Below are 24,851 nucleotides of genomic sequence, written 5' to 3'. Positions count from 1 at the left end.
TTCTTGCCACTTATAGAAAAGATTCATTTGGACTTGACCTGTTTTCATGCAGGACAGGAACCTTCTGCTAAATCTCCAGGTCAGAACTTTCACTTACTGACTCTGGTTAAAGAAAGTGGTTTATTTGCATGTTCAGGTCATCTTTCAGGCTTGCAGATTTTACTTGCACCTTCATTTCTCACCAAAAATTATGCATTTCTTTCATTACAAAGTATTTAGAGATATAAAGAAGATGAAGAATATTTATTCTTGTTTCTGGAGTGACACAGCTGAAAGGCACTTTGAGGGAGAAAATGTTTGTGGTGGAAATGCCAGGCCAGCATCAGTAATCAAATTTCTGCCCCTTCCTTCCTGTAGATCAGAGCAAGTCGTGTTTGATCTCTACTTCTATAATTTTTTGTTTCCATGAAATGAAAGCACTAATATTTCCCAAGCTTAGAATTTTAGAAAGGGGATTATGATGCTTTGCTTCTTACACGAACGACACTAACAACACTAACATGATTGTGATTTTCCTTATCCAATTCTTATCCTAAATACAGACAGCTGTCAAACAGAAGCTGACAGCCTTCCATCGGATTGGTCTCCAGTTCCATCTGTATCCCTTCCCACTCAAAGTACTGACCGTATTTACCCAAAGAGACAAAATTCCTGTTTCCGTATTGTGCACAGAACTGCATTCATATAGGGCAAGTAACTATTGGTTTTGAGTAACAGATACCTAATTATTAGAAATTACTCTGTTAAATTATCAGAAATTATTGTGTTAATTCTGGTCTGATAGTCTTTTGTGACCGCTAATGGCAGTTTTCACACACTATCCCTGTGTGCCACTTGCAGCCAAGTATCACCTCCTTCTCCTCACGGTGTTCTCACTTAATCTGTTGCCCTGGGGTGTAATCCTGCAAACACCTCCGTGCCTGATCCAAAGCCCATTTTGGTCAGCAATTTTCCTATTCAATTCAATGGGCTCTGAGCGAACAAGGGAGCAGAGCACTGCTGGCTCTATTATTTCCAGGATTCAGGTACTTATTAGATAGAAGTCGCATTCTCAAGTGGAAGTTCAACCAGGCTAACGAGGAGTAGAGGAAAACAAGTGGTTTGGTATCTGCTGGATAAAGAAATTTTATGGAGAATTTCAGTTTGTTTTTTGAGAGGTCTTTTTTGTATAATTTGCTCCTCTGTGAAACGAGTTTGTTCTAGCAAGATTGTAAATAAGAATCTGAGCAAGATTGATAATAAAACATGCTTTACTTCATACACACTGTATGACAACAGAGTTTCAGTTTCCTTCCAGGTAGTTGTATGGCAAAACCACTTAAAAAGAGGGAACAGGTCATGAAAAGACATACAGATGGCTGGCAGAAAGGGCTGTTGCTGACCCTGTTCACAGGTTTATTGTAAGTGCAGAAGTGGTGGTCTTGGTCCGTTGGGGGTGGGGGAGGGAAACCCACACACTCAAAGAAGTTATGAGTTATAATATACTTCCAGCTCAGGTGCGAATGCCTTGTACCTTTCGGGGGCGGGGAGTTTTACCATGGATAGTGTCACGGGCCATGCCACGAACCTCCAACATCTCCGGCAGCCCAGGCCAACCAGCATCTCTGACAGCCCAGGCCAGACGTGCAGAGTTCACGTGAAGGGCATGGCAAAATGTTCATAGTGCTAATGTGATGTGCAAAGGAAATGGACAGACGTTCTTTTATCTTCAGCTGGGGCAGAAATAAAGCTTAAGCACTCAGTATTGAAATGTATGGGTTTTAGTAACAAAAGAACCATTGGGCAAAGCCTATGGCTATTGTATTGTTGAGCAGGTGATTAGCATCCATCAGACTACTGTTTGCCTCTTCTGTTTGTTCCATATGCAGACATTGCTATGACGAAAGGAGTCAGCAATGACTGATGTGGAGCCTGTGGTCACAGATTTTGCAGCATCGGGACGGGCAGGGCGCCGCAACGCCTTACCAGATATCCTGGGCTCTCCTGCTGGTGCTGGGACTTCAGACCTGCCACACAAACTGGCTGATCTCTCCGTTTCAGAAGGTAATGGCTGCACATGCAGACAGGAGCATTTTTATGCAGTCGTCCTTTGCTTTCTCCTTAAGACTTCTGCCACCACACAGTTTTGATGTCAATACTGGCATATTTCTTCATTTATAAATAAATTCAACCTTCCAAAGCAGTTCTCTCTTGTACCTCCTGATAAGATAAGTTAATAGTAACCCAGACTAAGTCTGCCATATTCACCCACAGATTCAGTGTTCAGCAGCCTGGGGAAAGAGTTCAGTGCTGGGAACTGAGTTCCAGTTCCCCTTAGGAAGAGCAAACACAGTTGCATTGATGGGCAACTTGGAAAACCCATCGCACCAGCTGTAAATTCAAATGTACTCCTGCATTGAGATAATTTAGCACAAGACAGCAAGCTGTGCTGTTAATCCAATGACAGCTAACCTAACTCAGGCATATACATTAAGAGTAGGGTTTATAGTGATTTACTCCTGATAGCAGGCTTTCAACTTTGCTGAGACCAGAGCCCAATTTTGCCATGTTCTTTAATTTGATAAGGTGCTCTGTTGAGGTATAATCAACACCAGCTTTGCATGTGAGCTTTTTACTTTCAGAGTGACTTCAGGGGGATTTTCATACTCAGAAAAATCTGGTTTCTAATACCTATGAAGGTATAATGAAAATTATAGGTTGACCTTAAACATGGTTTGCCCCTACTTTTTTAATCAGAATCTTTTCAGAAAACCTTTTCTTCTCATGCCCATCACTGTTGCTGCCATGACAAATGCCACCACAACTGATGGTCCCACATCCAGGAGCAGTGATGGTGTGGGTGCAGCACAGGGAAAGGCAAGCCTGCGCTGAGGTGTGGAAGGTCCATGAATCTGAACTGAAGTAGATTATAGGAGAGAGGAGGATGCATGTCCTCATTTTGCATTGCCTGAAGCAATTACAGGATGTTGAGTTTATAGCTTCCTCAAGCACCATAAAGGCTGAGGGGGGAGGGAGGATTTATTTGATCACAAATTGTCGTTGCTTTGGTGATTTAATTTATATTCATGTATTTGGGGTTCTGTAATCTAAACCAAACATGGGTCTAATCAAAGAACTGCTGGGCAGGTGGAAAGAACACTTCCAGGAGGTGTGACAGGGGACTGAATGACCTTACCCTGACTTGAACTGGGAAAAGAGAGGAAAATAAGAATCTGAATGGGTGCTGGAAGAAGACATTACTTTTGAGAAAGGAAGGTGCAAGGATTTATGAAGAATGGTGGAAATAAGGTGGAAATAAAGAAAAAATTGGGAAAGACGGCAAGGTCAGATACCCTCAGGCTGCAGGGTAATAGTGAGGGGAACTGGGAGAATCTGGAAGAGCAGGTGGGATTCCTGTGACAGAGTACATTCAAAGTAAAGCTGGGAGTCCTGTGAGTCCTCCTTTGTCTCAAGAAGAGATTTTTTTCCCTATGAATATGAACATTATGTCCCTGCAGATTTTCTCCTTCTGATGTGTGCAGCTGAAGCACTGGAAATGCATTCTGAAGTACAAACAGTCACTTAACATTTAATGTTCTGGTTTTCAAATATTATGGGGTTTTTTGTTCCAAATAGCTCTTCTGCCTGGCATGGTCAGGCTTCAGCAGGAAAGAATTGTTTCCATTACCAAAGAGGAGGTAGATGGGAATTTATATTATTATTAGTGTCAGGAGCTGTGGAAGTGAAATGACAGGTTCAATCCACTGAAATATTCATTGCTATATTAGGGGTAACTAGCCTTTGTATTGTTTAGAGAAGTGAATCTTGAGGGAGTTGCACCATGTTAGACCACAAAAGAATACAACAGCTAAAGATAAGTTTCTCGTGTTTGTTTCACTTTAGCCTCTGGAAAGTTTAGTAGTTGGAAAGAATACACTTTTTAAAGCATAAAATTTTTCTCTCTTCAGTCTTCCCCCCTTCCCTGCCAAAATAAACAGGAAAGAGGGAAAGTCTTGTTATAAGAAATGTTACAGCATAGTATAAAATAAGTATTTAGCCCTCCAGACAGAGTAGTCCTCCTCTCCTGGTACCTGTCCAATGCATTAAGAAGAAGAAATGAAACACAGCTATGTTAGTTTTAGCAAAATGTAGTGATGATTTCTTACAAATACAGAGACCAGCACTGCCAGGATTTGAAGAACAATTAAGATCATGGAATTGTACTTTGTTATTGTCATTGACATATAGCTGTGCCAGAGATTGCTGGAAGGGAGCAGATTCTGTTATCGGCACTTTACAGCAGTGATAATAGGAAATGAATACAGGATGCAGTTAGGTTCACTGACTGTTTGGATGCTTTTTGGGGATGGCAATTCCATAAGCATTAGGTGGGAATTACAGCCTCCTTGTGTTGTAAGTTAAACTTCTGGTGAGGCAGCAAGCAAATTGAGAAGACTTCATCGAAATGGAAAGACAGTTTTGAATATCAAATGCTATGACAGGGAAAGAGTTTGTTTGCAAAACATTTGGAGCTCAAACAGGCATCTATTTTTGCCTGTTTCAGGCTATAACAATGAACTGTTAAAAAATGAAAGTAATTTTCAGCTCAGAATAAAGAAGTTAGATAAATGAGAGAAGTGCAGAAGATGGAACATGTGGCTATATAAAGTATGCCCTATTTTGTTTCTGCTCTGAAATTCAGATTCAGTGAAGATTATGGGAAGTGGTGAGGAGGACTCTCTCCATCTTTTTTCAAATTTAGCTAATGCTCATTGGATCATACATTTCCTCTTTCTAAAATGCTGTCAGCTCCTGTCATAGTGAAAAGTCAGGAACAGGATGTGCTAATACCTTTTGTCTGTCTTAGAAAAGAGATTTGCTTTATTTATACAAGGATTGTAGCTGTGTGATACAGATGTCCATGTACTCTGCAAGCCACACCAAATTAATGTTCTCATGAGATTAGAGGGAGAGATTCTGGCACCAGCTATTTATCTTGGAGCCTAACTCTGAAGTGAAGACCATCTGTATCCTGTCTGATTGTCCTCTTATGGTGCATAAGTTTTGGAGGGCGGAAACTTTCCACAGGTGGTCTGGTGGGAGGTTGTTCTGGAACCAAGTTAAACAGCTGATTGGTGTCACTGGTGATCCAAAGGTTGAAGAGGAGGCTGCAAGACGCAAAGAGAGAGCAAAGAAGCTATACTGGTCTCCCACATTTGGTAATCTGCATTAGGGCACCATTCTGCCAATAACCTTTATTGTTTGCTGATTTTTTCCTAGGTGACTGTGTATAACTATCTTAATACACTCAGCAGCTTAACACCTGTTTGCAAGCCTAAGTGCTACCAACTATGAGATTAGATTTCCTCTAACAAACTCTTTTCCTCTACCCTGTTTACAAGACTCCTCTATTATTAGACATCCAACCCTGTACAGAAACAGCCAGTAGAAGATATTGCTTTGTCTCCCTTACCACAACAGTGCTGTGATACGTAATGTTGAAGAGTGTCAAATAACTCAGGTCTTTATTTACCAGTATAGACCTCCGAAGCCTCTAAACGTCCAACTAGACTTAAAACATAATCAGTTGCTGCCAAGAGCTTTAGCTGATGAATTGTGTGCAGCATTATATATTTGCTATGATATGTAGAAATCAAGACATGTAACTCTTTTGGGTGTTTGTGATATTTTATAGCAAGTCTCCAGGGCAAATAGCTGAAAATGTACTCCTTAGATTATGGCTGCTAAAGTAGAAGATGGTACAGCCAGATGTGCTGAGCAGACTTCTCCTTGTCCCCAAAAACTATGTGCTGACATAGATTTGGGTATTCTGTTACCCCTGGTACTGCCATGTGGGGCTTGAAGGTAATGTGAAAATTATTATGGTTATATGGGAAATCGAGGGAAGAGAAGTTCCTGTTTCTTAGTGATTAAACTTGAGGATCAAAAGAAACAGCGTGGAACTCTTCATATAATGACCAGGCACACTGGAGAGCTTTTACATATATTAGTCATGTAAGTATTCAACTTTAATCTATAGAAGAGCAAACTTCCAAATCAGAGTAATAAAAAATCCCTCTTCTTGTGAAGACAGGGTGAATTCACATAGGTATTTCTTGGCAAAGAAGGTTAGACAGATAACTGGCATGTTCATAAACTGTAACATTATCTACCTGAAACCAAGCAGTGCTCAAAGGAATACAATATTGTAACTTGACTATGGAAATGACCCAGTAAAAAAAGAATAACAGTAATACAGAGTTATTTCCAATCTGTTTCTTAAAGCCAAATGCATATTGATCAGTATGTGCAGGGAACAGGCAAATCAACACCAATAGGCAATTGCTTTTGGAAGATCCTCTGGAAGTTCTTTATCTTTCAAGTTAATTTCTGTTTCTAAAGCATCCAGGACTGTAGTAATAAAGAGCCAGTCCAAACAGAGATGAACTCAAATATTTGGCTGCATTAAAAAAGCTGTGAGAATGTGTGTGGTATAAATGTTTAATTCTGTCTATTTTTAGATGCAGGAGCAGAGGGTGGAGAAGTGCCATCATCCAAAGCCTTGCTGGAAAGTCAAGAGGCGGAAGGAAAAAACAATGATTCCTAACACCTAGGGACTGCTGGGTTAATGAAACCTATCAACAGACTTTCCAGCTTCCCTGTGTCACCCTTTCTGAAGTGTGGTAGCAACTTTAGGAGCATAGACATGGTTTTGCAACACACTTGTATCTAGATGACATTAATGTGGATGACATACTGTTTTTAATACTGTCATCCTTCAAAACCAATGTTCTACACATCCAAATGGGAAGAGAGCTAAAGAATGTATCTCTTGTTTGGGGTTTTGTCATGGTTATAGTATTCAGCCTAACTAATCTTTGACAGTTCCAACTAATATATCTAGCAGATGTTCCAAGAATGATTGTTTCAAAATAAAAATCTTGTTTCTTAATTTCCTAAAACAGCTTTCTTCTCTCTGACACAGAGGTATATTCACTCTCTCCACCATGATATTAAGTATATATTAGATTACAGACATTATCTGTAATTTATCCCTGGGATTTTTGTTTTCATTAGACATATGTAGATGGGTGTGAGAAATTAAAAAAAAAAAAAAAGCAGCAATTTTTTTCTTTCCTTCTCCTGTCTCCAAAAGGTTTTGTAAAGTACTTAAACACCACTGTTTGTTTTCAAACTCTCCTTAGCTCTATTTGATTATGGCAGATCATCTCAGTTCTCCCACTCTTACAGTCTTGCCACTTCTGTCATTTGTTTTCAGGCTGAATATTGTAGCTATTCATGTGTATCTAAAATAAAGTAGCCATGTTTGTATATGATGAATATTGTTTAAGCTCACTGTGGAAATTAATTATCTATAATCTTCTCTGTCTTGGGTTGATTCCTTAATGTTTCTCCTGTATGACAAAACCCTATAATACATGCTTCTTTTATTGTTTGCTGACAATGAAGATGTTTCAATCATTGTGATTTTTACAAAGATTTTAAGTAAAGCTTTTTGTCTATTGAAAGGAATTGTTTTGCTATCGAGGTCATGCTCCTGAAAATACTTGGCATTCATTCCCTTATTGTAGGAGACCTAAGATTCAGGTACAGGCAAGCACCTTCACTGTAGCCTGGGTAGCAGCCACTTATATACATCTTGAAACCTAACCAACACCTGCAATCGAATGCTTTTATTTGCCCACTGTTGGGTTGTAGCCAGACAGAGGAAGCATCTTTGATGGGTACATTCCACATTTGACTGGTATTCCATCTATAAAATATTTGTGTGTTCTACAGCTGGCAGAGAACTTGTAAGAGGCCTCTCTGTACAACTTCCATTCCTGCTGTGCACTTACGCCCTGCTGTTCGGGGACCATTCAATAAAGGATCTGGTTTCATTCAACTGAGCTGACATTTACTTCCCTTCTCTTTAACCTGTATTCAGGTAACAAGTGCAACATCTCAGGGTTTTTTTCAGGTTTGAAAAGGTAAAATAACTTACTCCATTGGAGAAAAACAGGTGACGTAAGAGAGTCTGAGAGACTGAAGTAGCTGGTGCGGGAGGATCAGCATTGAAAACCACAGTGGAGAGGGATTTGGAGACAACTATATTTGTGGCACACACTCTTGTTCTGGGTTGCAGTCTCATTCTCCTATACCAGCCTCCTTTATAGCATCACAGTACGTAAAATTGGCAAATTATAAGAAACTATAATGATCCCATGGAAATCAAGTAACCAAGTATTACTGAAACAGAATTCCTTATATGCTTTAGGTGGAGCATATGCTAATCTGCTCTTGGGTCATGGCCTATATTGAATTCTGCGCTTTCACGGTTGCAGCACTGAATATATTTAGATTTTTCTCTGATAGAATACAGACACTGAAATTTGGGCTACAGGAATAGATACTTTTAGTACTTTGTTAGCCTAAGATGATTTGAAGTTTTTTACTATTAAAACACCAATTACAAACCAGCTGAATTTAGCAAATTATTCATGTGCTAAATTCTATATAAAAATAATTCCACAGCTATATACATAAATGGAGTTAACCGCTCACAAATGTATAGCTTAGAACTAGTCAAGAGTGCTCAACACCCTGGAGCATTACTGTAAGCACTCTGGTGCTTACAGTGCTTACTTTGTACTTGAGCTGTATGAACCTGTCATTGAAAATACATTGTGTAGAAAGAAGAATTTTAACAGAAAATTTGAAAAAATATGTAAGTAGTAAAAACTAAAATTTAAAATGCAACTCAATTAAAAGTGGGATGAACATTCTTAAAATACCTATAATATGTTACACAGTGTTACACTTGTATTACCCAGTTGCATATTAACCAAGCTACAGACACAGAAATGCTTCTTTGCCACATGCACGTACTGTTTGTGTCTAAACAATTATTAGTCTAGACTGCATGAGAGAGCTCATTCAGAAATAGAAGAGGTATATTTAGTTATGCCTGGATTTTTTCAAATCCTTCCAATTCTGAGCCAGATGAATATTTTTGACCAGTATAAACTGAACCACAAACTGGTTGGAGTGGGAGACATTTTGCCATATAATCTTTGAACAGGAGCAGAGTTTATTAGTTGTGCATTATGCTTGGCTGAGGCAGATGGGAGCTAGCCTCTTTAGAGCTGTCTGGGGGGACTCTATTCCATGCTGTCCAGGAATCTGGGGTTTAAGTCTTAAGCACAGCCAAAGTTGGGAAAGCTGTGGTTCATGTTCTTGTTAGTATCTTGAAGATAGGTAATAGACCTACTAAATTTCAGCTTAGCCTGTAAAGAACAAATGAAGTGCTTCTGAATATATTTGTCATTGAGCCAGTTTATCCAGTTTCAACCATTATCCAGTCTGTACCACCTCCCATTAGCTACACTAACGGGTTATTGAGGACAGTGCATTCTCTTAATTCACTGTGGCCAAAAAGTTATGGCCCTGAATCAGCAGAGTATTTTAAAACATGCTTAACTTTAAATGCAGACTAGTCTCACAGGAGTCAACAAAACTACTTAGGTGCCTAAAATTAGGTACATACTTAATTACCTTGATAAATTACTGCAGCAAACTTCTAATAAGGCTAATCTGGTATTATAATGCATTAATCCCAATTTCCATTCCAGCAAATGTGACACAGGTAATAGTAACTTTTACATCATCGTACAGCACTATTCTGAGCTTTTATAAAGAATTTCATTTTAGTACCAAGAAAAAAGTTAACTTTGTTGTTTCCAAATTTTAAAACTTAATGAAACAATTATCTCTTCTTACCCACTCTGCATATTTAAAACAAAACAACAAAAAGCAAAACAACAAACAAAGAAAACCAACAAAACAAACAAACAAAAAACAGGAAATACCCTTGTAATTCTATTGTGCATATATAAAACAATTTAGGTATTTTGAATATACAGAAAATTAGCCATAATATTTGCCAGATGTCATTAAGAAGGTAATTTTCTTTGGGTCAGCCCTTCATCAGAAGCTTCATGTAAGAGGTCGATGAATATATATTCTGAGGCACATCTTTTGTTACTATAAAACAGGAGAGTTCAATTTTTTATCTGAAAGGTAATAAAAGAGTAAATAGGTTTGGGGTAGGGGACTGATTATTAGAATGTTAATTAGATAATTTGAAGTAATTAAGGATTTTTTAAAATGAAGCTTATTTGCTGATTCCTCATACAGCTATGTACCTGTGCTATGTACCGTCTTTCTGGTGCAGTACTGCATAGGCTGAACTTGGGTGAATGAAATGAGTGGCAAAGCAGTTCACAAGGTAGTGTATTTTAAAGGAAATTTTCAAATCAGTGATAGTACAGCCATATGCAGGCCAAATCTAGTTATCACTGAAGACAAAAATTGGTTCTGTACTAGCTACACTGTGAATTATCTCTAGCTTTAGTTTTAAGTCATGAGTTCCTAATCAAACAGAAAATATTTCCCAATTCAGAAAGTCCATAAACACAAATGCTTGTAGGCAAGGAAGCTAATCAGTGGAAATGTCATATATGTTTGCACTATCCAAGACATCTTATTTAGTTATATCCATCTATGACCTGACTCACAGTGGCCACTTCTCTGTTTTGCAACTTTCATATAATGGTGATCATACAAAATTATAACTCCACTTGCATTACTAAAAATTACAACAGAGCAGTGGCTAGAAGAGATTTAAACTACACTTTACCATCAGTAAGCCAAATATCCTTTATGTATCACACACAGAAAGAGGAATACTTAAAGATTTAGCAAATTAGGATTAGTTCGTATTCCTCTCTTCGGTCTGATGGAGCTCTGTGTGTGATAAAGCCCGTGAAAAGGAATTGAACAGAGATTTCTGCATGGATTTCTCCACCGGTTAGGCACAGCTTATAAACCTCAGATTGTGATTAGTGTGGATTCCCCACGGTCCAGACAGCACAGACCAGTGGGGCTGAGCCCGCTGGGATTCCAGGGCGCTTGCTCTGAAGTAGAAATAGCAAAGGCTTAAACGGTCCTGCCATCTAGTGGGATCTTCAGCTTTCAGGTAGGTTGTGCAAGGAAGTGAAGGGAGACAGTTTAAGAGACCTCAAACCCAGCTGCAAACTGGCCTGCTGAGAGGCCGACTGTCTCCAGCTCATCTGAGACGTTCACTCCAGGGGTTTTGCTAAGGGCCCAAAACCTTGGTGCCTCTGTATTCAGAAATGTGGGTGACGGCAAGCAGGAGGCATCTCGTGTTCCAGCCCATAAATTCTGTAGTAAAACAGGTGCCTGAGCCTGGCTTGGATTCTACCCAGCTTTGGGTGCCCACTCTGCAATTTGGGCTGGGGTGTCGATCCTGCCACAGCAGACTGGTTTTGATCTGTTGTTAGGGAGAACTCAGTTTCATCTTCCCAACCTGAAGATGTTCTGCTTTGGCTAGTAATTAGCAATAAATGCTGAGAGCTGTTACTTTTTATTACTATTTTGGTTTATTTCCCTCGTCAGCCCAATGGGGCCAGTTAATATCCCAAGATGGCTGGGAGTGATAGGAAGCCTAAAGGGTGTCACTTCACCTCGTTCTTGCACCATATCCTAATGCCAGATCTCTAGATTTTAGTGCAAGACTTAGATTTGATGGATTTTTTCTTTTCTTCCTAGGTGCTGTGGGCTTTTCTGTGTTAAACACGTATTCAACAATTGCCTGCAATGTAAAGGGCCCTGATATCAGGATCTGGACAATCCCTAGCAGTGCTTTATTCCTGGCACTCTGCTATGCAGGTATTGGTGGTGTAAACCCAGTGCTTACCATACAGTGTACGGAAAAGCTAATCTGTGGCTGGTTTAACCTTACTGTGTATTTTGGTTTTGGTGTTTTGTTTTGGTTTTTTTTTTCCAGACCCCTTGGGCTTGTTTGCAAATTATATACCAGCAGGGTAAACACAAAAGGAAGGTGCATGTGAACTGCTGTTAACCCTCAGCAGTATTCCAGATGAATATTTCTCATAACGCACCCACTTTCCTTAGGTTGCAGGAACACCTTTTCCCGAAGGACGGGCTCCGCAGCCGCCAGGAGGCACCTCCCGCCCAGCGGGCACAAGATGGCGCCCGAGCCTTGCCAGGGACACCGGCGAGCCCACGCCTTCCTCAGCCTTCGCCTCTGTCCGCCCGCCGGCTCTCAGCGCCTCGGACACGGCGGAGTTCGCCTGTCCTTCAGGATGATCCGTAACATGACAAAGAGCGAAGGCTGTACCGACGCCTCGGCCGCCCGGCACCGCGGGACGGAGGACAGTGCTCCACTCGGGCGCCGGGCGGTGCCGGCAGAGGGCGCTCCTGCCCTGGGCCGGCCTCGGCTCCCGCGGCCGCGTCCAACCTCTGCCGGCTCGGCGGGTCATCCCTACAGGGGCCCTAAGCGCCAGAACTCCCGAGGCTTCCAAAGCAGGGAGATTTGGCTGGAAACGCGCCTCCCTTATAGCTCCTGTCCGTGAAGGGCAGGTGACCTGCCCTCAGAGGCGCCTTGCATGGGGACCGCACCGGCGTCCCTCTGCGCAGCTAAAACAGCAGCACTATATCATTACTTCTCGCTCTCCAGCAAAGCTGTGGCTCCTGCAAGCCCGCGGTCCCCAGCAGCCCCCCTATGGCCCAGTAGCCCCCCGCACAGAGCTGCCCGGGGAGCCGAGATTTCCCCGGCAGCTATCCGGACAACCTCCGGCTTCCAACAGGCAGCCGGGGCTGAGCCAAGACATCCAGGGCACTGTGAACGAAAAGGGCCCTTTAAGTGAAAAACAGGAAAACTTTCATGCATGCATTCATAGGAGCACTACACGTTTTGAACCTTCTTATTCCTCCCACCAATTTTGTACCTATCTTCTATTTTAATTGCTCAACAGTCCCATCACGTTCCTTCCTTCCCTCTTAATTTCTCATCTAACTCCTTTCAAAGCTCACATCCATCTACTGCCTTTTCTTCAGTGCTCACCCTTTGCTTCACTCACACCTTCTTATAACCAACATCAACTATTAGTGCTTTCAACACCCAATACAGGAAACTAATCTCTTTAATTGCCTCTGTGTTCACTAAAATGACATGGTAAAAGGACAACTCATTCCTATTCCTCCCAGCAAGTTCTGGGTAAATCTTACATATCAGACAGACACATTAGAGACCCTTGAGCCAGTCCCTGAACAGCCCTTGTCTTGAATACGGAGAGAAGCTTCTGTAGAAAACAAATAGCATGTGATTATGCAGAGATGGTGTTGCAATATAAGAAAGTGCTGAAATAAGTGTCTTCTTTCAGACAGCCTTTGAACTTTGTGTCTTTTTTTTTTTTTAAAACGTGGCCTGTTGTGAGTTGAAACTTCTAGGTAAATTTATAAAGGATAAAATGAAATGCTGAAATGTAAGAAGGAGTATATTTAAGGACAGGGGAGACAAAGGACAGTGAGATGGACTTAAATGCATGAAAGTTGTGCCATGTTTCTTCTCCATAGCCCTTCTTTTATAAGAACAGATGAGCCAGTCATAGTGCAAGCAAGTTAGCCTGCTCCTGCACCCCCCACTAGCTCCGTACTCTAGATATTTTGAGCTCTGGCTGCAAGGCTGATCAGCCACTCAAGAAAGTTTCAAAGGTCTGGAGGAAGATGCTATTATAAGCTTTGTTTAAATATTACACGATTAGTTATTAATTTTGGCCTTAGAAGACCTGGATTACGTTTACTACTGCCACACGGAGAGGGAAATATTTTGAAACATGTTTTGAAACACATGAATATATAGAATTAAAGGAATAGTGGCTGTATCTATACTTCCTCTTTGGCACTTGCTGCAGTACAGTCCAGAAAGTGAGTCCCATGATTATCCAGGCAGGGACTGCATGCCTTTTTCCTTTCTATGCATATCTCTATCAGCTAATATGCACTTCATTTTTAATATCAATTTCTGTTGGCTTAAGTTCCAGTGACTGGAGTTTTGCATACCAGATTGAAGAGACCTCTGTTTCTCTGGGATTATCTCCCAACAGCCAGTATGACCTACATTTTCCTGAAGTTTGTCTTGATGGTAGTACCTATTTAAAGCTAGTAATGAGCTATCTTAACTCTACAATGGTTCAAGTTGCTTTAGAATTTTGTGTTCCAGGAAGTTTATGTATTTAGACTCATGAAAACTCAGAAATGACTTAACACTTGGTCACAAACCAATATGTAAAGCAGGGATATAGTTGCGCTCTTGAATGAATCAAGTTAGGTGTGTAATTCCAGCTAGGTCACCCAGCATGAGGTTTCATTTCAAATGCCTGAACTGTGTCAGGCATTTGTTCATCCATGACCGGCGCATAAATTGATAACATAATTAAATTATTTATCAAGACTGTGGAATTCAGACATTTCTCCAGTATGTGTTAACACTGCATTTTAGAACTTCAGAGAAAATGGCTTCCTCCAGCTGAGAGATTTTGATTTAGAGGACACAAACCCAGAGGAGTGTGGCTCCAGCTGCATCTGGGGGATCACATCTGGCTCCAGCAGGCTGTGGCTGTGTCCTTTAAGTCCACAGCTGAGTGGAACAGAGGAGGACCTTAGAAATATCCAAAAGCAGGTAGCTGAGCTTTAACTTTGCATCTGTTTTTTAAATTCACTAGCTGTTTTCTTAAACTTGAAATCTAGTCAAATAAACCTGATTTTACTTTTTATCTAAATCTCATCTGGTGTTGAGAGTGATTTCAGGATAATGCAGAAAATGGAATGCCTCAATATGGATGAACAAAATGAAGCTACATTGAGCTATTCCAAAAATTTCTTAAATTCAGCCCTGCAGACAACAAGTTGTCTTTTGTTATGCTGAAAGGATTTAGCTTGACATTGATTACACTGAATTCCAAGTAGTCACACTTAGTATTTGACAGCCTCCACAGTGTACACTAGGGCTACAGAAAGAGAATATGACATTAATTACATATGACAATTTAAACTTTTACCTTTAACACTGTAAAATTTATATTGATGATGATAGAAATCATTCCCTCCATTGCTATAATACAGAATCCTTGGACCTTAATAGAGAGTGTATTTCAGCTCCACTGATACTCTCACTAGTATGCCCTGAACACCAAATCCACAGATGACTCTCAGAATCAGTTGTAACAAGTCAAATGCAAGTCATCTAATCTCCTTAAATCTACGTGCTATTTTTCTGTTTTTCCACATAAGGATTATTTTAATTTAATATGTTCCTCTTATTCATATGTCTTCTAAATTTCTTTGAGTCATTATTACCCCTGAAATAGTCTGTTGTTTTTCTTTCTTTCTTTCTTCCTCAGTGTACGACCTTACATTTGCCCATGCTGAAATTGTAAGTCTGAAAAGCTGATTTCTTGTATTGATTTTACAATAACTAGACTGCTATTGTAAGTGACACCCTGTATCAGATATTTCTGTTACATTTTGGAGGCTTTTAAATAGTTTTTCTACTCTTAAATACAAAAGAAAGCAAAGGCAAATATTAAAATTGAAAAGGCGTAATGGCATGAAGTTAAAGTAATTGCATCTTCAATGAATTGAACTGGGAGCCAGGAAGGTAGCTGGCTTTAGTGCAGGCTAATTCTTTGAGGAGAACCTCTGACTTGAGTCCTCTAAATGAGTTGATACAGTAATATTAGACAACAGATAACAACCCCCCCGAAAGCCTTTTAGATGCAGAGAAGACCCTGGAGATATTTCATAGCATTTGCTTACTTCTTTAAACCATTGTTGACCAGCTGTCCTCTCAGCTTAAACCAATCCGAATATATGTCTAATAGTTCATAATGAGGTATTAGTGGGTATTTACTTTCCAGGACTCTCCTAATCTCATGTCACACCAATTTGTAACATAAGAGAGAATCTTCACGAATGAAATGCAGGATCACAGACCACTTCATTTTCACTAATTAGCAATCAACACCAGAATTAGACCTTAACGTGACTTGTGTCTAATGTTAGACTGTCCTGGCACTATTTTGGTTGAGCTTTTACAGTGGCAGGAAGCCTGCTGAACATCCTCCTAAGTTTTGCCTACAGTATGACATGCTCTTAGAAGGGATATGGTATAAACATGCTCTCCCTGCTTCTGCCTGCATTACCTTGCACCCTGCCTATCATGTGGTCCGCAGCTCCAGCAAAGCCCTTCACGTGGGATTTATGCAGCACAAGAATGGATTCATACAGATGCTTTGTACCTGGGGCCATTCTGTGACCACTTCCCTGTGCAGCTTCATGAGTGTCTTCTCCATAAGGCATTTGTTGAAATTGGGATTTCTAAAGAGCTGCCCATCAATAGAGTAAATAAACCTAGATATTTTCTGTGATTCACCAACAGCACTGAAATGGTTTATTTTTATTAGGGGGATTAGCAAATCTCTCAGACAGCTAGAGAGCATACGAGATAATTTTAGTTAAGGACATTCTACTGCCCTGTTTGACATTAGGTTTTTCTGCAACATCAAAAATCAAATCACACTCAGCCCTGAAGTAACATCATCCCATCTGACACAATAGCTACTAAAATCTGTTAATTTCTGTGTTGCACTGAGATCAAAACTGCACAGAGATTCACAGCGGGACTTCAAAAAAGCTTAAAACATGGTAAGAATACCCTAGTCAGCTGTCCATAAATGGAGGAAGCTTCTTCTTTCAGCTGCACATTATTTTCAATTTCCTTAATTCAGAAGTAGCCCCCTATATGTTTCACAATGCTAAGAGTTTAAAGAAACACCTAAGTCAGTTAGGACCCTGAATCATGTTGGTTTCAAATGGATTCAATACCTAAAAGGCCTCTGAGCGCCTACATCTGCTTTTGTACCGGGAGAGTTAGGCCCTGGTATCACTGCTACCCTTTGTTGCATACACGGATACAAGATACTTTGCAGTTCCAGGGTCTTTACTGCCTCAAACACAGAAATATTTGAATGATGCAGTCATCACTAAATTATCTGAAGGTCTTATAACATAGTATCCCCTTAACTACTGATCAAACTTTACAGAGTAATATGCTGTTCCTGGCTACTGTACTGTAAAGACAGTGAAATGATGGAGGTTTAACTGAATTGGTGTAGCAAGAGTGCCCTGCCTGCATTAGATCCACTGAGGTACAGAGCAGAAGGATAGATAAACCTGACTTCAAACACTAGCTGCACCAATTTCACTACATTTCTACAGCCAGACACTAAGCCTTTAGTGACTGGCTGTAGTGATTATATGCTCAGCAGCTCCTGACATTGATTGTGAGGAATCCACACGACAGAACCTCACGGCTCCCCTTTTCTACCACAGGAGCCTGGTGGCCATTGTGTGGTGCCCCCTTCCTCCTCTTTTTTTCTTTTTCCTGAACAAGTGAATTTTTTTCTTTCAAGTACAGAATGAAGGCTGAATGAGGCTGACGGCCTCATTCTCTGAATGTCTGAGGGCATGTGAAGCAGGGATATAACAGAGGGGAAAGGTAGCTAAAAGCAGGGTTTGTGACCTGTATTTGAAGGCTGAAGGTTAGAGTAGCCTCACATTCACCCTGAATGGCCTTTGGAAGCAAGGATTACTCATTACACAGGGATATGTTGCCACAGCATTTTCATCTTTCAAGCAGACCTTGCACAGAAAACACAAATGTACCTACTTAGACTGCTCAGGTGTTGTAAAGAGTTTACTGTAAAGGAGAATGAATCCCTTCGTGTTCAGAGAGGAATCTCCAGAGGTAGCTTTCGTCACGCAGGCATTTTACAGGGGAGTACACAGTCTGTTAAAACCATCAAACTGCTGACAGCACAAACGAAACTCCAAGCTGGTCTCTTGTGCAGCAACCTAAAATGCATACCAGGTCAGTGTATTTCACACTGCAATCTCCATTCCAGCCATAGCAAAGCATTTATACAGATCAAGATGATATGGGTAAAATCATTTAGAATTTAATATCATAGAATCATAGAATGATTTGGGTTGGAAGGGATCATCTGGTTCCAACCTCCACCCCTCATGGTCAGGGACACCTTTTACTAGATCAGTTTGCTCAAAGCCCCATCCAACATAGCCTGGAATAGTTCCAGGGATGGGGCATCCACAGCTCCTGTGGGCAATATGTTCCAGTGCCTCACTGACTTCACAAGTTTGGCTGAAAAATTATCATCCTCAGGAAGGGAACAGGTCTATTGTGCTAAAGGAAGGGAATAACTCAAAGCATGAGAAATGACACCTCAGGGGCTTCAAATTTGTTCCCTGTCAGTGCAGAGGAAGAAAACTGACCCAGACACTGCTGAGGTTGATAGGTCTTAAATTTAATCTGCTCTAAAGGCAAGATGTGACCATGTTCCTGTACACTAGAAGAATTTCTTGTTAATATCTAATCTAAACCTCTTCTCTTCCAGTTTAAAGCCATTTACCCTTTCTCCTATCACTGCATGCCCATAGAAAAAGTCCCTTTCCAGCTTTCTTGTAGTCTGCATTAGGTACTGATGCATCTCAGGTGAAGTAAGTAAGTGACGAGGTCAGTTTGCATGTACTTGTGTGTCAGCTGCCTGGGTGCCAGCGATGAGGCTCTGTGAGACCACCACTGCAGAGTTTGGCTACGAGTGGTGGGCATTATTTACTTGGTAATGTTACTGTATTGAGAAAACACAATCCCCAAACTGAACTGGAGCCAGGGATGACATGCAGGCACAATACCAAACCCATGTTCCCTGTGCCACGACAATGCCAATTACAAAGTGTATTCCTCATTCATTACAGAGGGTTTGACTGACTACAGACATGAAGTTAGGGAACACCCATATGAGGTGCACCACTAAGGCTGATATTCTCTGCAAACTTCGGAGGCACAGCATTACTCAACTTTGACAAAAAAAAAAAAAAGGGACTTGAGTCCTTTCAGTCTCATGAACAACTGGAGGTCTGTTATTTCAAGTGATGCTCCAGTCTCCCTGGCTTTCTGAGCACTGGCTGAAAAGCCTCAGAAGAGCTGGTCAGAAGAGGCAGTCAGACATAAACTGAGCAGCTGCAGGAGGGCACTTTTTGCTTCAAAGTAAGTGAATGGAAGGTTAAAGAGAAATTTATGCACTAGTTCATAACGTTAGGTTATGAAGACTAATGAAAATTGTGTTGTGTGGTGAAAGGAATTAGGATTATACTCCTGGGATTAATTCAGAGAGGGTTTAATTCCTTATGAGGACAAGTGAAAAAATGGCAAATTTAATTAAAATCCCATCAGAAATCATCATTTGCCCTACACTTAAAAAATGTGCCATACTACAAGAGCCTGAAAGAAATGCAAATGATGGTCAGAAACTAATTTAAAAATATTGGGAAAATATTCATAATTATTTATATTTTGTATGGCTGAACCAGGTAAAAAATTGTTGAGGTTTTGTTCCTGAATCACACAAATTCTCTTTTACTTAGTCCCTGAGTTTTGTTACGAGAGCTGAAGTGCTAGATTCAGTATTCTAGAATCCATCCAAGTCATAGGTCTGGAACAGCTGACACTGTGGTGTGTCCCACAGAGACAGTCTGCTTTCTGAAAAACATTTGAGAGACTAGATGACCACCTAGCATCGTAAAGGGATTTCAAAGAACAACTAGGAAGAAAACATTCCCTCTCTTGCGGGGGTGGGGGGGTGGGCAGAAAGAAAAAGAAAGAAACATTTTTAATCTCTTTTCCTTCTTTCTTCATTCTTAGTCTTCAAATGCTGTCAGTTGTAGGGGCAAGGTGCTGTTTCCAATCAGCAACACCAAATGCCAAGTTCAGACAGCATCCATATAGATGCCGTGAGGGGTAAAGGGATCTCCACTTGGCCAGCACCAAACTGGGTTTGAAAATCTTCATGGGAAAACTCGGTAGCATTGTGATCCTCAGTGGAGTCTTTCACGTTGGGTGCCCGCTTCTGCTTTTTCCACCGTCTTACTTTACATTTAGGGACAGCAACGCAGACCGACGAGGGTGCCCCCGGGGAGGCTCGGGTGAGGAGCGGTGCCTCAGTCTTCCCTCTCCCTTCCCCTCCGCGTCCCGCCGTGTGCCCCGGCCAGGCACCACCGCGCCTCTTCCCCGGGGCGGGGAGCGCCCTCCCCCGGCGGTGTGGGGCGTCTCCGCGGGGCCGTCGGGGGCGGACCGGGGCCGTCGGGGGCGGACCGCGGCCGCCCCCCGCCCCCGGCCCCCCGCCGGGCGCCTGCTTTAAATGCGGGGCGGCGCGGTGGGATCGGCGCTCCTGCCGCCCCTGGTACGGCGCTCGGATCACGCAGCCGGCCGCCATGGTCGAGGCTTTCTGCCACACCTGGAAGCTGGTGGACAGTCACAACTTCGACGAGTACATGAAGGCCCTGGGTAGGTACAGCCGGGCGGCGGCACCTTTAGGAGACCTTGGAATTTTGCACCATACTGAAAAAAAAAAAAAATTTAAAAGGACCCCCTCCCCTCCATTGCCAGAGATGTAGATGAGGCATAGGCAGCGGTGGTGCTGATGAGGAGGGGTGTTTGAGATGGCTGTGCTTCTATCTCCAGAGCTACTTCGCTGCGGGTCATTCAGGCGGGGGATGCGGATGTGCTTGCGTGAGAGCCGTCCTGCGGGGAGAGGCTCCGGGAAATGGCCCCGGGCGAGGAGATGCGTGCGAAAGACGGGCACATGCTGCTTGCGGATAAGATGGAAACAAACAAACACAAAAAAAATCATTATGCTGGAGTGATAAGGAACTGAAACTCGGAGCAGCAGAAGCGATCGAGGCCGTAGGGGTGACCGCGGGCGGGGTGCGGTGGCGGCGAGGGGGGCGCGGAGCTACAGCCGGGGGGGGGGGCCAGTACCGATGGATAATGTCGGTACCAGGGCACAAGCGAAGCAGAAAGCAGCATTGCGCAGGGATGGCTTACAGCTGTAGAGCGGGAGAAGAGATTTCTGTACCTCAATGTGTGGGAAAAAGAAAAATATATAAAAACCCGAATGTCTGATGGATTTCTCTTTGTCCTTGAATGGTCTAGGAGTGGGGTTTGCAACACGGCAGGTGGGGAATGTGACTAAACCCACTGTGATTATCAGCAGCGAGGGGGACAAAGTAGTGATCAGGACTCAAAGCACTTTCAAAAACACAGAAATCGGCTTTAAACTTGGAGAGGAATTTGATGAAACTACCCCCGATGATAGAAACTGCAAAGTAAGTGAACTCTGGGGCTGCAGTGGCCTCTGTCTTTTTTCTCTTCTTCCTCCCCGCCCCCGAGGCTCTATCTTTGGTAGGGTCAAAGGGAAAAAATGTAACTTCTGCTACTACTAGTTGTAGCACTGCGAAGGACGGGAGGGGGAAAAAGGCAAGATTGCATCTTGCTTTCCCAGCCCGCTTACCGTCTTGCCTGAATCAATGTGTCCTTTCCCCAGCCCCTTGTCTGCCTTCCAGTGTGGACGAATTGCGTTAGCTGCCCACTTTTCTCTCAATCCAAATACAATTTGGCGAAACTTTTTTCCAGTCGAAATAGTCAAATTCCTTTTTTTCCTGCACCTTTGGGGGCTTAACATGAAACGTTATCCCAAAGCACATCTGAAGCAGGTTCTTGTGAGACTGGAACTCGAAGGAAACAACGTTTTCATCCTTTGACACAAACAAGAATTGTGTGGAGCTCATGCTTAAAACAAGGGTGATTCATAGCCTTGGCTTGAAAATGGCTGGGACTACTTTATAATTCTAGATCCACATCTGTCTATTGAAGAGAATTCAATAGAATGCTGAATGTGTGAGCAGAATCCCAAATATCCCAAATAAATGAAGGTCTTTGTATTTTTTGGTATCTCCCAGTCAGTTGTGACCCTGGATGGAGACAAGCTGGTGCACGTACAGAAATGGGACGGCAAAGAGACAAATTTTGTGAGAGAAATAAAGGATGGCAAAATGGTAATGGTAAGTATAAAGCTCACTGAGCGTTCAAATGCACCACTAACACTTCTCACTTACTCTTACCTCAAGCTTTGTGAACAGATAGTGTTACTTAGACACAAACCCTTAAACTAATTGGCGGGGAAAGCTAGCAGGGATTTTTCAAATCGTTGTTTTGTTTTGTGTCTTGTCTTAGTGACAACTAAAAAATTGCTAGTGATTTTAGGCAAGTCAGCCTATGGATTTCCAGAGTGTATATGTTCTTTCTAGACTTTTATGTAAATACCTAAGAAAAAAAGTTCTGGTAATGATACAAAGTTTTGATTATATAGGAAATTATCTGCTGCCAGTGATATTTCAGATTTCTTTGAAAACTTTATGCATGCACACATAAATAGTTAATTACGCAAAAAAAAGTATTTCCCTGTGAAAATAAAATTACAATATTGCAGGAGGTAATGGCATTTTCATATTTATTAATAAAGAGTTTAGTCCTCCTATCTTTTTATAAACTATGATAAACAGCAGTTGTATAGAGAAAAGTCTCAGTTTAAATTCACATTATTTTCCTGACTTTTCAGAAACTGGAGTATAGGGTGAATAAATGTTATAAGTTACTATTGCTAATGTCCAGGGTAGCACTTCTCATGCTTATTTTTGGCACAGAGATGTAGCTTTCAAAAAAACGTGTTCAGCTATACTAATCTATCAGACTTGATTGCTGGAGAAAACCAGTTAGTTTCCTGCATACTTCAGAGAGTATCTGCATGGATGGACACCTGCAAATAATACAAACTTTAAAGCATACAGTCAATGCAACACAATGTGGCAAGCGATTCAAGGGAAAACACATGCTTTGCTTTTTGAATTAGCTACATGTATACAGAAAACCTTTTCCTTTGGAATTTGAACATTCTGAGGTGCCCCGTTCTACTTCAGGAAATACCTCCAGAATGCATACTGCAGTTAGTGTTCTATACAATTGCAGCAACTTTAGTATCTGCTAGTTCTAGCTACATAGGGTACAGAATGCATTTTTTTAACGCAAGATTCTCCTTAAGTATATACCTATGCATAATAGTATAGAATGGGGGTATGGAGGACTTAGAATTTTAAATTTTACATCTTGGTGTGATCAGCTTTGGGAAAACAAATGCTACATTAAAAAAATCTAACCTCACTAGTGCTGCCTTGTAAATGTGCATTATGTGCTTCTTGGGTGTGAAAGTAGCAAGGAGAAAGTTTCATTTCTTATGGAAACTAAACTAAGGCTTTGCTTCTTCATTTAAAATGTCAAGCTAGACCAATTTATTTTTCTATAAATTACATAATGTAAATTGAACTTGTAGCATGGCCTTCATAATATGTGTTATTACAGAAAATAGTCCAGCATCTAACATGTCTGTCTTTTCCTTGGACTTGCAGACTCTCACCTTTGGTGATGTGGTTGCTGTTCGCCACTATGAGAAAGCGTAGAGTTTACGTGACCTCTGTCCAGATGTTACTTCTGCTGGATGGATTAATGTCCCGTCCATAATCGAGCATAGCTAAAATGCACATTTCTGGCATGAAAAGTTATTAAAGAGTTTTGGGGAGTGTTTTTTATATAAAAACAACTTTATGCCATCAAATTGGCATGCTTGTGCTCTATAGTGAAACAGGTTAAACTTGGCATTAAATTTCTGAAACACTTGCCTCTTTTTTTTTTTTATTACAGTAAATGGAAAGTATGTGAATTGTTTTGGAATGCAAATCAAAAAGAAATTAAAACATTTTTTAAACATGTGCTCCTTTGGCATTTAATCAGCTAATATTCCAGTGTTCTGGAGGGAGGTGTTCAAAGTTCCTTCTCTGAGTTTAAGGATGGAAAAGTATGCAGCACAATGATGCAGCAGCCTTTCTATGTGGTGTAGAGTATTTTGGGAAATGAAAAACAGACTTACTTCAGTGGCTTCTTTTTGCTGGAGAAAGATAAAGTCCCTTCTTTATGTAGACAAAGAAGTGAGGCGCTCAAGCCAGTTTCAGCTCCCCTCTTTACTGGGAATTTGTTTCCCAATGCAGGCTAAGGTCAGTAGACAGACAGACTTTGATGTTGGGGCGATCACGGAGTTTTGGGTTTAGTAGTTAAGAGAGTTAATTTGTTTTTATAGGTTTGGTTTTTGCTTGTGGTTTTTTGTTGGGTTATTTTTTGGGTTTTGTTTTGGTTTTTTTTTTTTGCTAATATACAAATATTGAAGTCTTTCACAGGGTCAGAGAAAAGGGTCAACATGATAAATAACTCTTTCATCAGTCTCCACAAGGATGGCAGGAAAACAGTACAAGACAAACCTACTAAAATTCCCTTCCCTGAGCTGTCTTTTTATAGCTAATATGTACAGGAGAGATAACAATTTGCACTGTGAGCAATTTAAAATAAAATGCTGCTTAAAAAAGATAAATTAAAACCTTATGCCTGACAAATATTTCCTTAAAAGACCACAGTGAGAAAACTCGCCTTACACCTCAGATTATTAGGAAAATTGGAATGGGTTGTTGGCAGCAGGGAGGAGATTGTTTAGAGAGCCCATGTTTTCTACACACTGAGTCAGTGAACCACATGGAGATGTAGCTACCTATAGCCTTGCAAACAAAGGCACAGCTGAGCCCAACTCCCAGGCCTAATCCTGCACTGTGTCATCCTTCAGGTCTCCTGTGTGATATCATGGAAAGATGCTGCTGACTTCCCTGGATAGGTAGGATAATGTGAGCAGCCTATCTCACTCATCTGATAAAAGTTCAGACATAACAGGCACCTAACCCACACAACTATAAAATTCAATGTTACTAGCTTATTTTTTTCACAAAGCAGCTGTCTGAAAGGAAGATTCAAGTCTGTTTTGTGGGGAACACTACACATCTAGAAGAGAGTCCTTAATTATGAACTATTAAAGATATGTTTTATTTGGTGGCTATTGATAGTTTTTAAAATCTGGAGCAAACAATTTTCATCAGAGAAATGGAAAGTAGAACTTGCTCCAGTGGTATGGGGAGCT

At 41.2% G+C, this 24,851-nt stretch overlaps 2 protein-coding genes across 6 annotated transcripts in view; both read left to right on the top strand.

Moving 5' to 3' along the window:
- PKIB (cAMP-dependent protein kinase inhibitor beta) overlaps window positions 1-7,889 on the top strand; it is a 57,936-nt gene extending 50,047 nt beyond the window's left edge. For all 5 annotated transcript variants that reach the window (XM_027692147.1, XM_027692121.1, XM_027692130.1 and 2 more), the window contains exons 2-3: window positions 1,869-2,043; window positions 6,501-7,889. In XM_027692147.1, coding sequence (XP_027547948.1) covers window positions 1,896-2,043; window positions 6,501-6,586 — 234 coding nt within the window. In that variant the 5' untranslated portion in view covers window positions 1,869-1,895 and the 3' untranslated portion in view covers window positions 6,587-7,889. The remainder of the gene's footprint in view (window positions 1-1,868; window positions 2,044-6,500) is intronic.
- Window positions 7,890-20,154: 12,265 nt separating this feature from the next.
- Window positions 20,155-23,605, top strand: FABP7 (fatty acid binding protein 7). Its single transcript, XM_027692099.1, has 4 exons — window positions 20,155-20,287; window positions 20,936-21,108; window positions 21,742-21,843; window positions 23,245-23,605. Exons 1-4 carry the CDS (start codon window positions 20,215-20,217, stop codon window positions 23,293-23,295), a joined length of 399 nt encoding a protein of 132 aa, XP_027547900.1. The 5' UTR covers window positions 20,155-20,214; the 3' UTR covers window positions 23,296-23,605.
- The last annotated feature ends 1,246 nt before the right edge of the window (window positions 23,606-24,851 follow it).

Source organism: Neopelma chrysocephalum, unplaced genomic scaffold (genome assembly GCF_003984885.1).
Source record: "Neopelma chrysocephalum unplaced genomic scaffold, ASM398488v2 Primary Assembly neopelma1_23, whole genome shotgun sequence".
NCBI classification, from domain to species: Eukaryota; Metazoa; Chordata; class Aves; order Passeriformes; family Pipridae; genus Neopelma; species Neopelma chrysocephalum.
Note: the sequence above shows the minus strand (reverse complement) of the source record. Positions and strands in the feature narration are given on the sequence as shown.

Excerpts from the sequence above, each read along its gene's own strand:
- FABP7 (XM_027692099.1), top strand. The coding sequence starts at position 20,215 with ATGGTCGAGGCTTTCTGCCACACCTGGAAGCTGGTGGACAGTCACAAC. Across the intron at positions 20,288-20,935 it reads CGAGTACATGAAGGCCCTGG|GAGTGGGGTTTGCAACACGG; the intron begins GTAGGTACAGCC and ends TGAATGGTCTAG. Across the intron at positions 21,109-21,741 it reads CCGATGATAGAAACTGCAAA|TCAGTTGTGACCCTGGATGG; the intron begins GTAAGTGAACTC and ends GGTATCTCCCAG.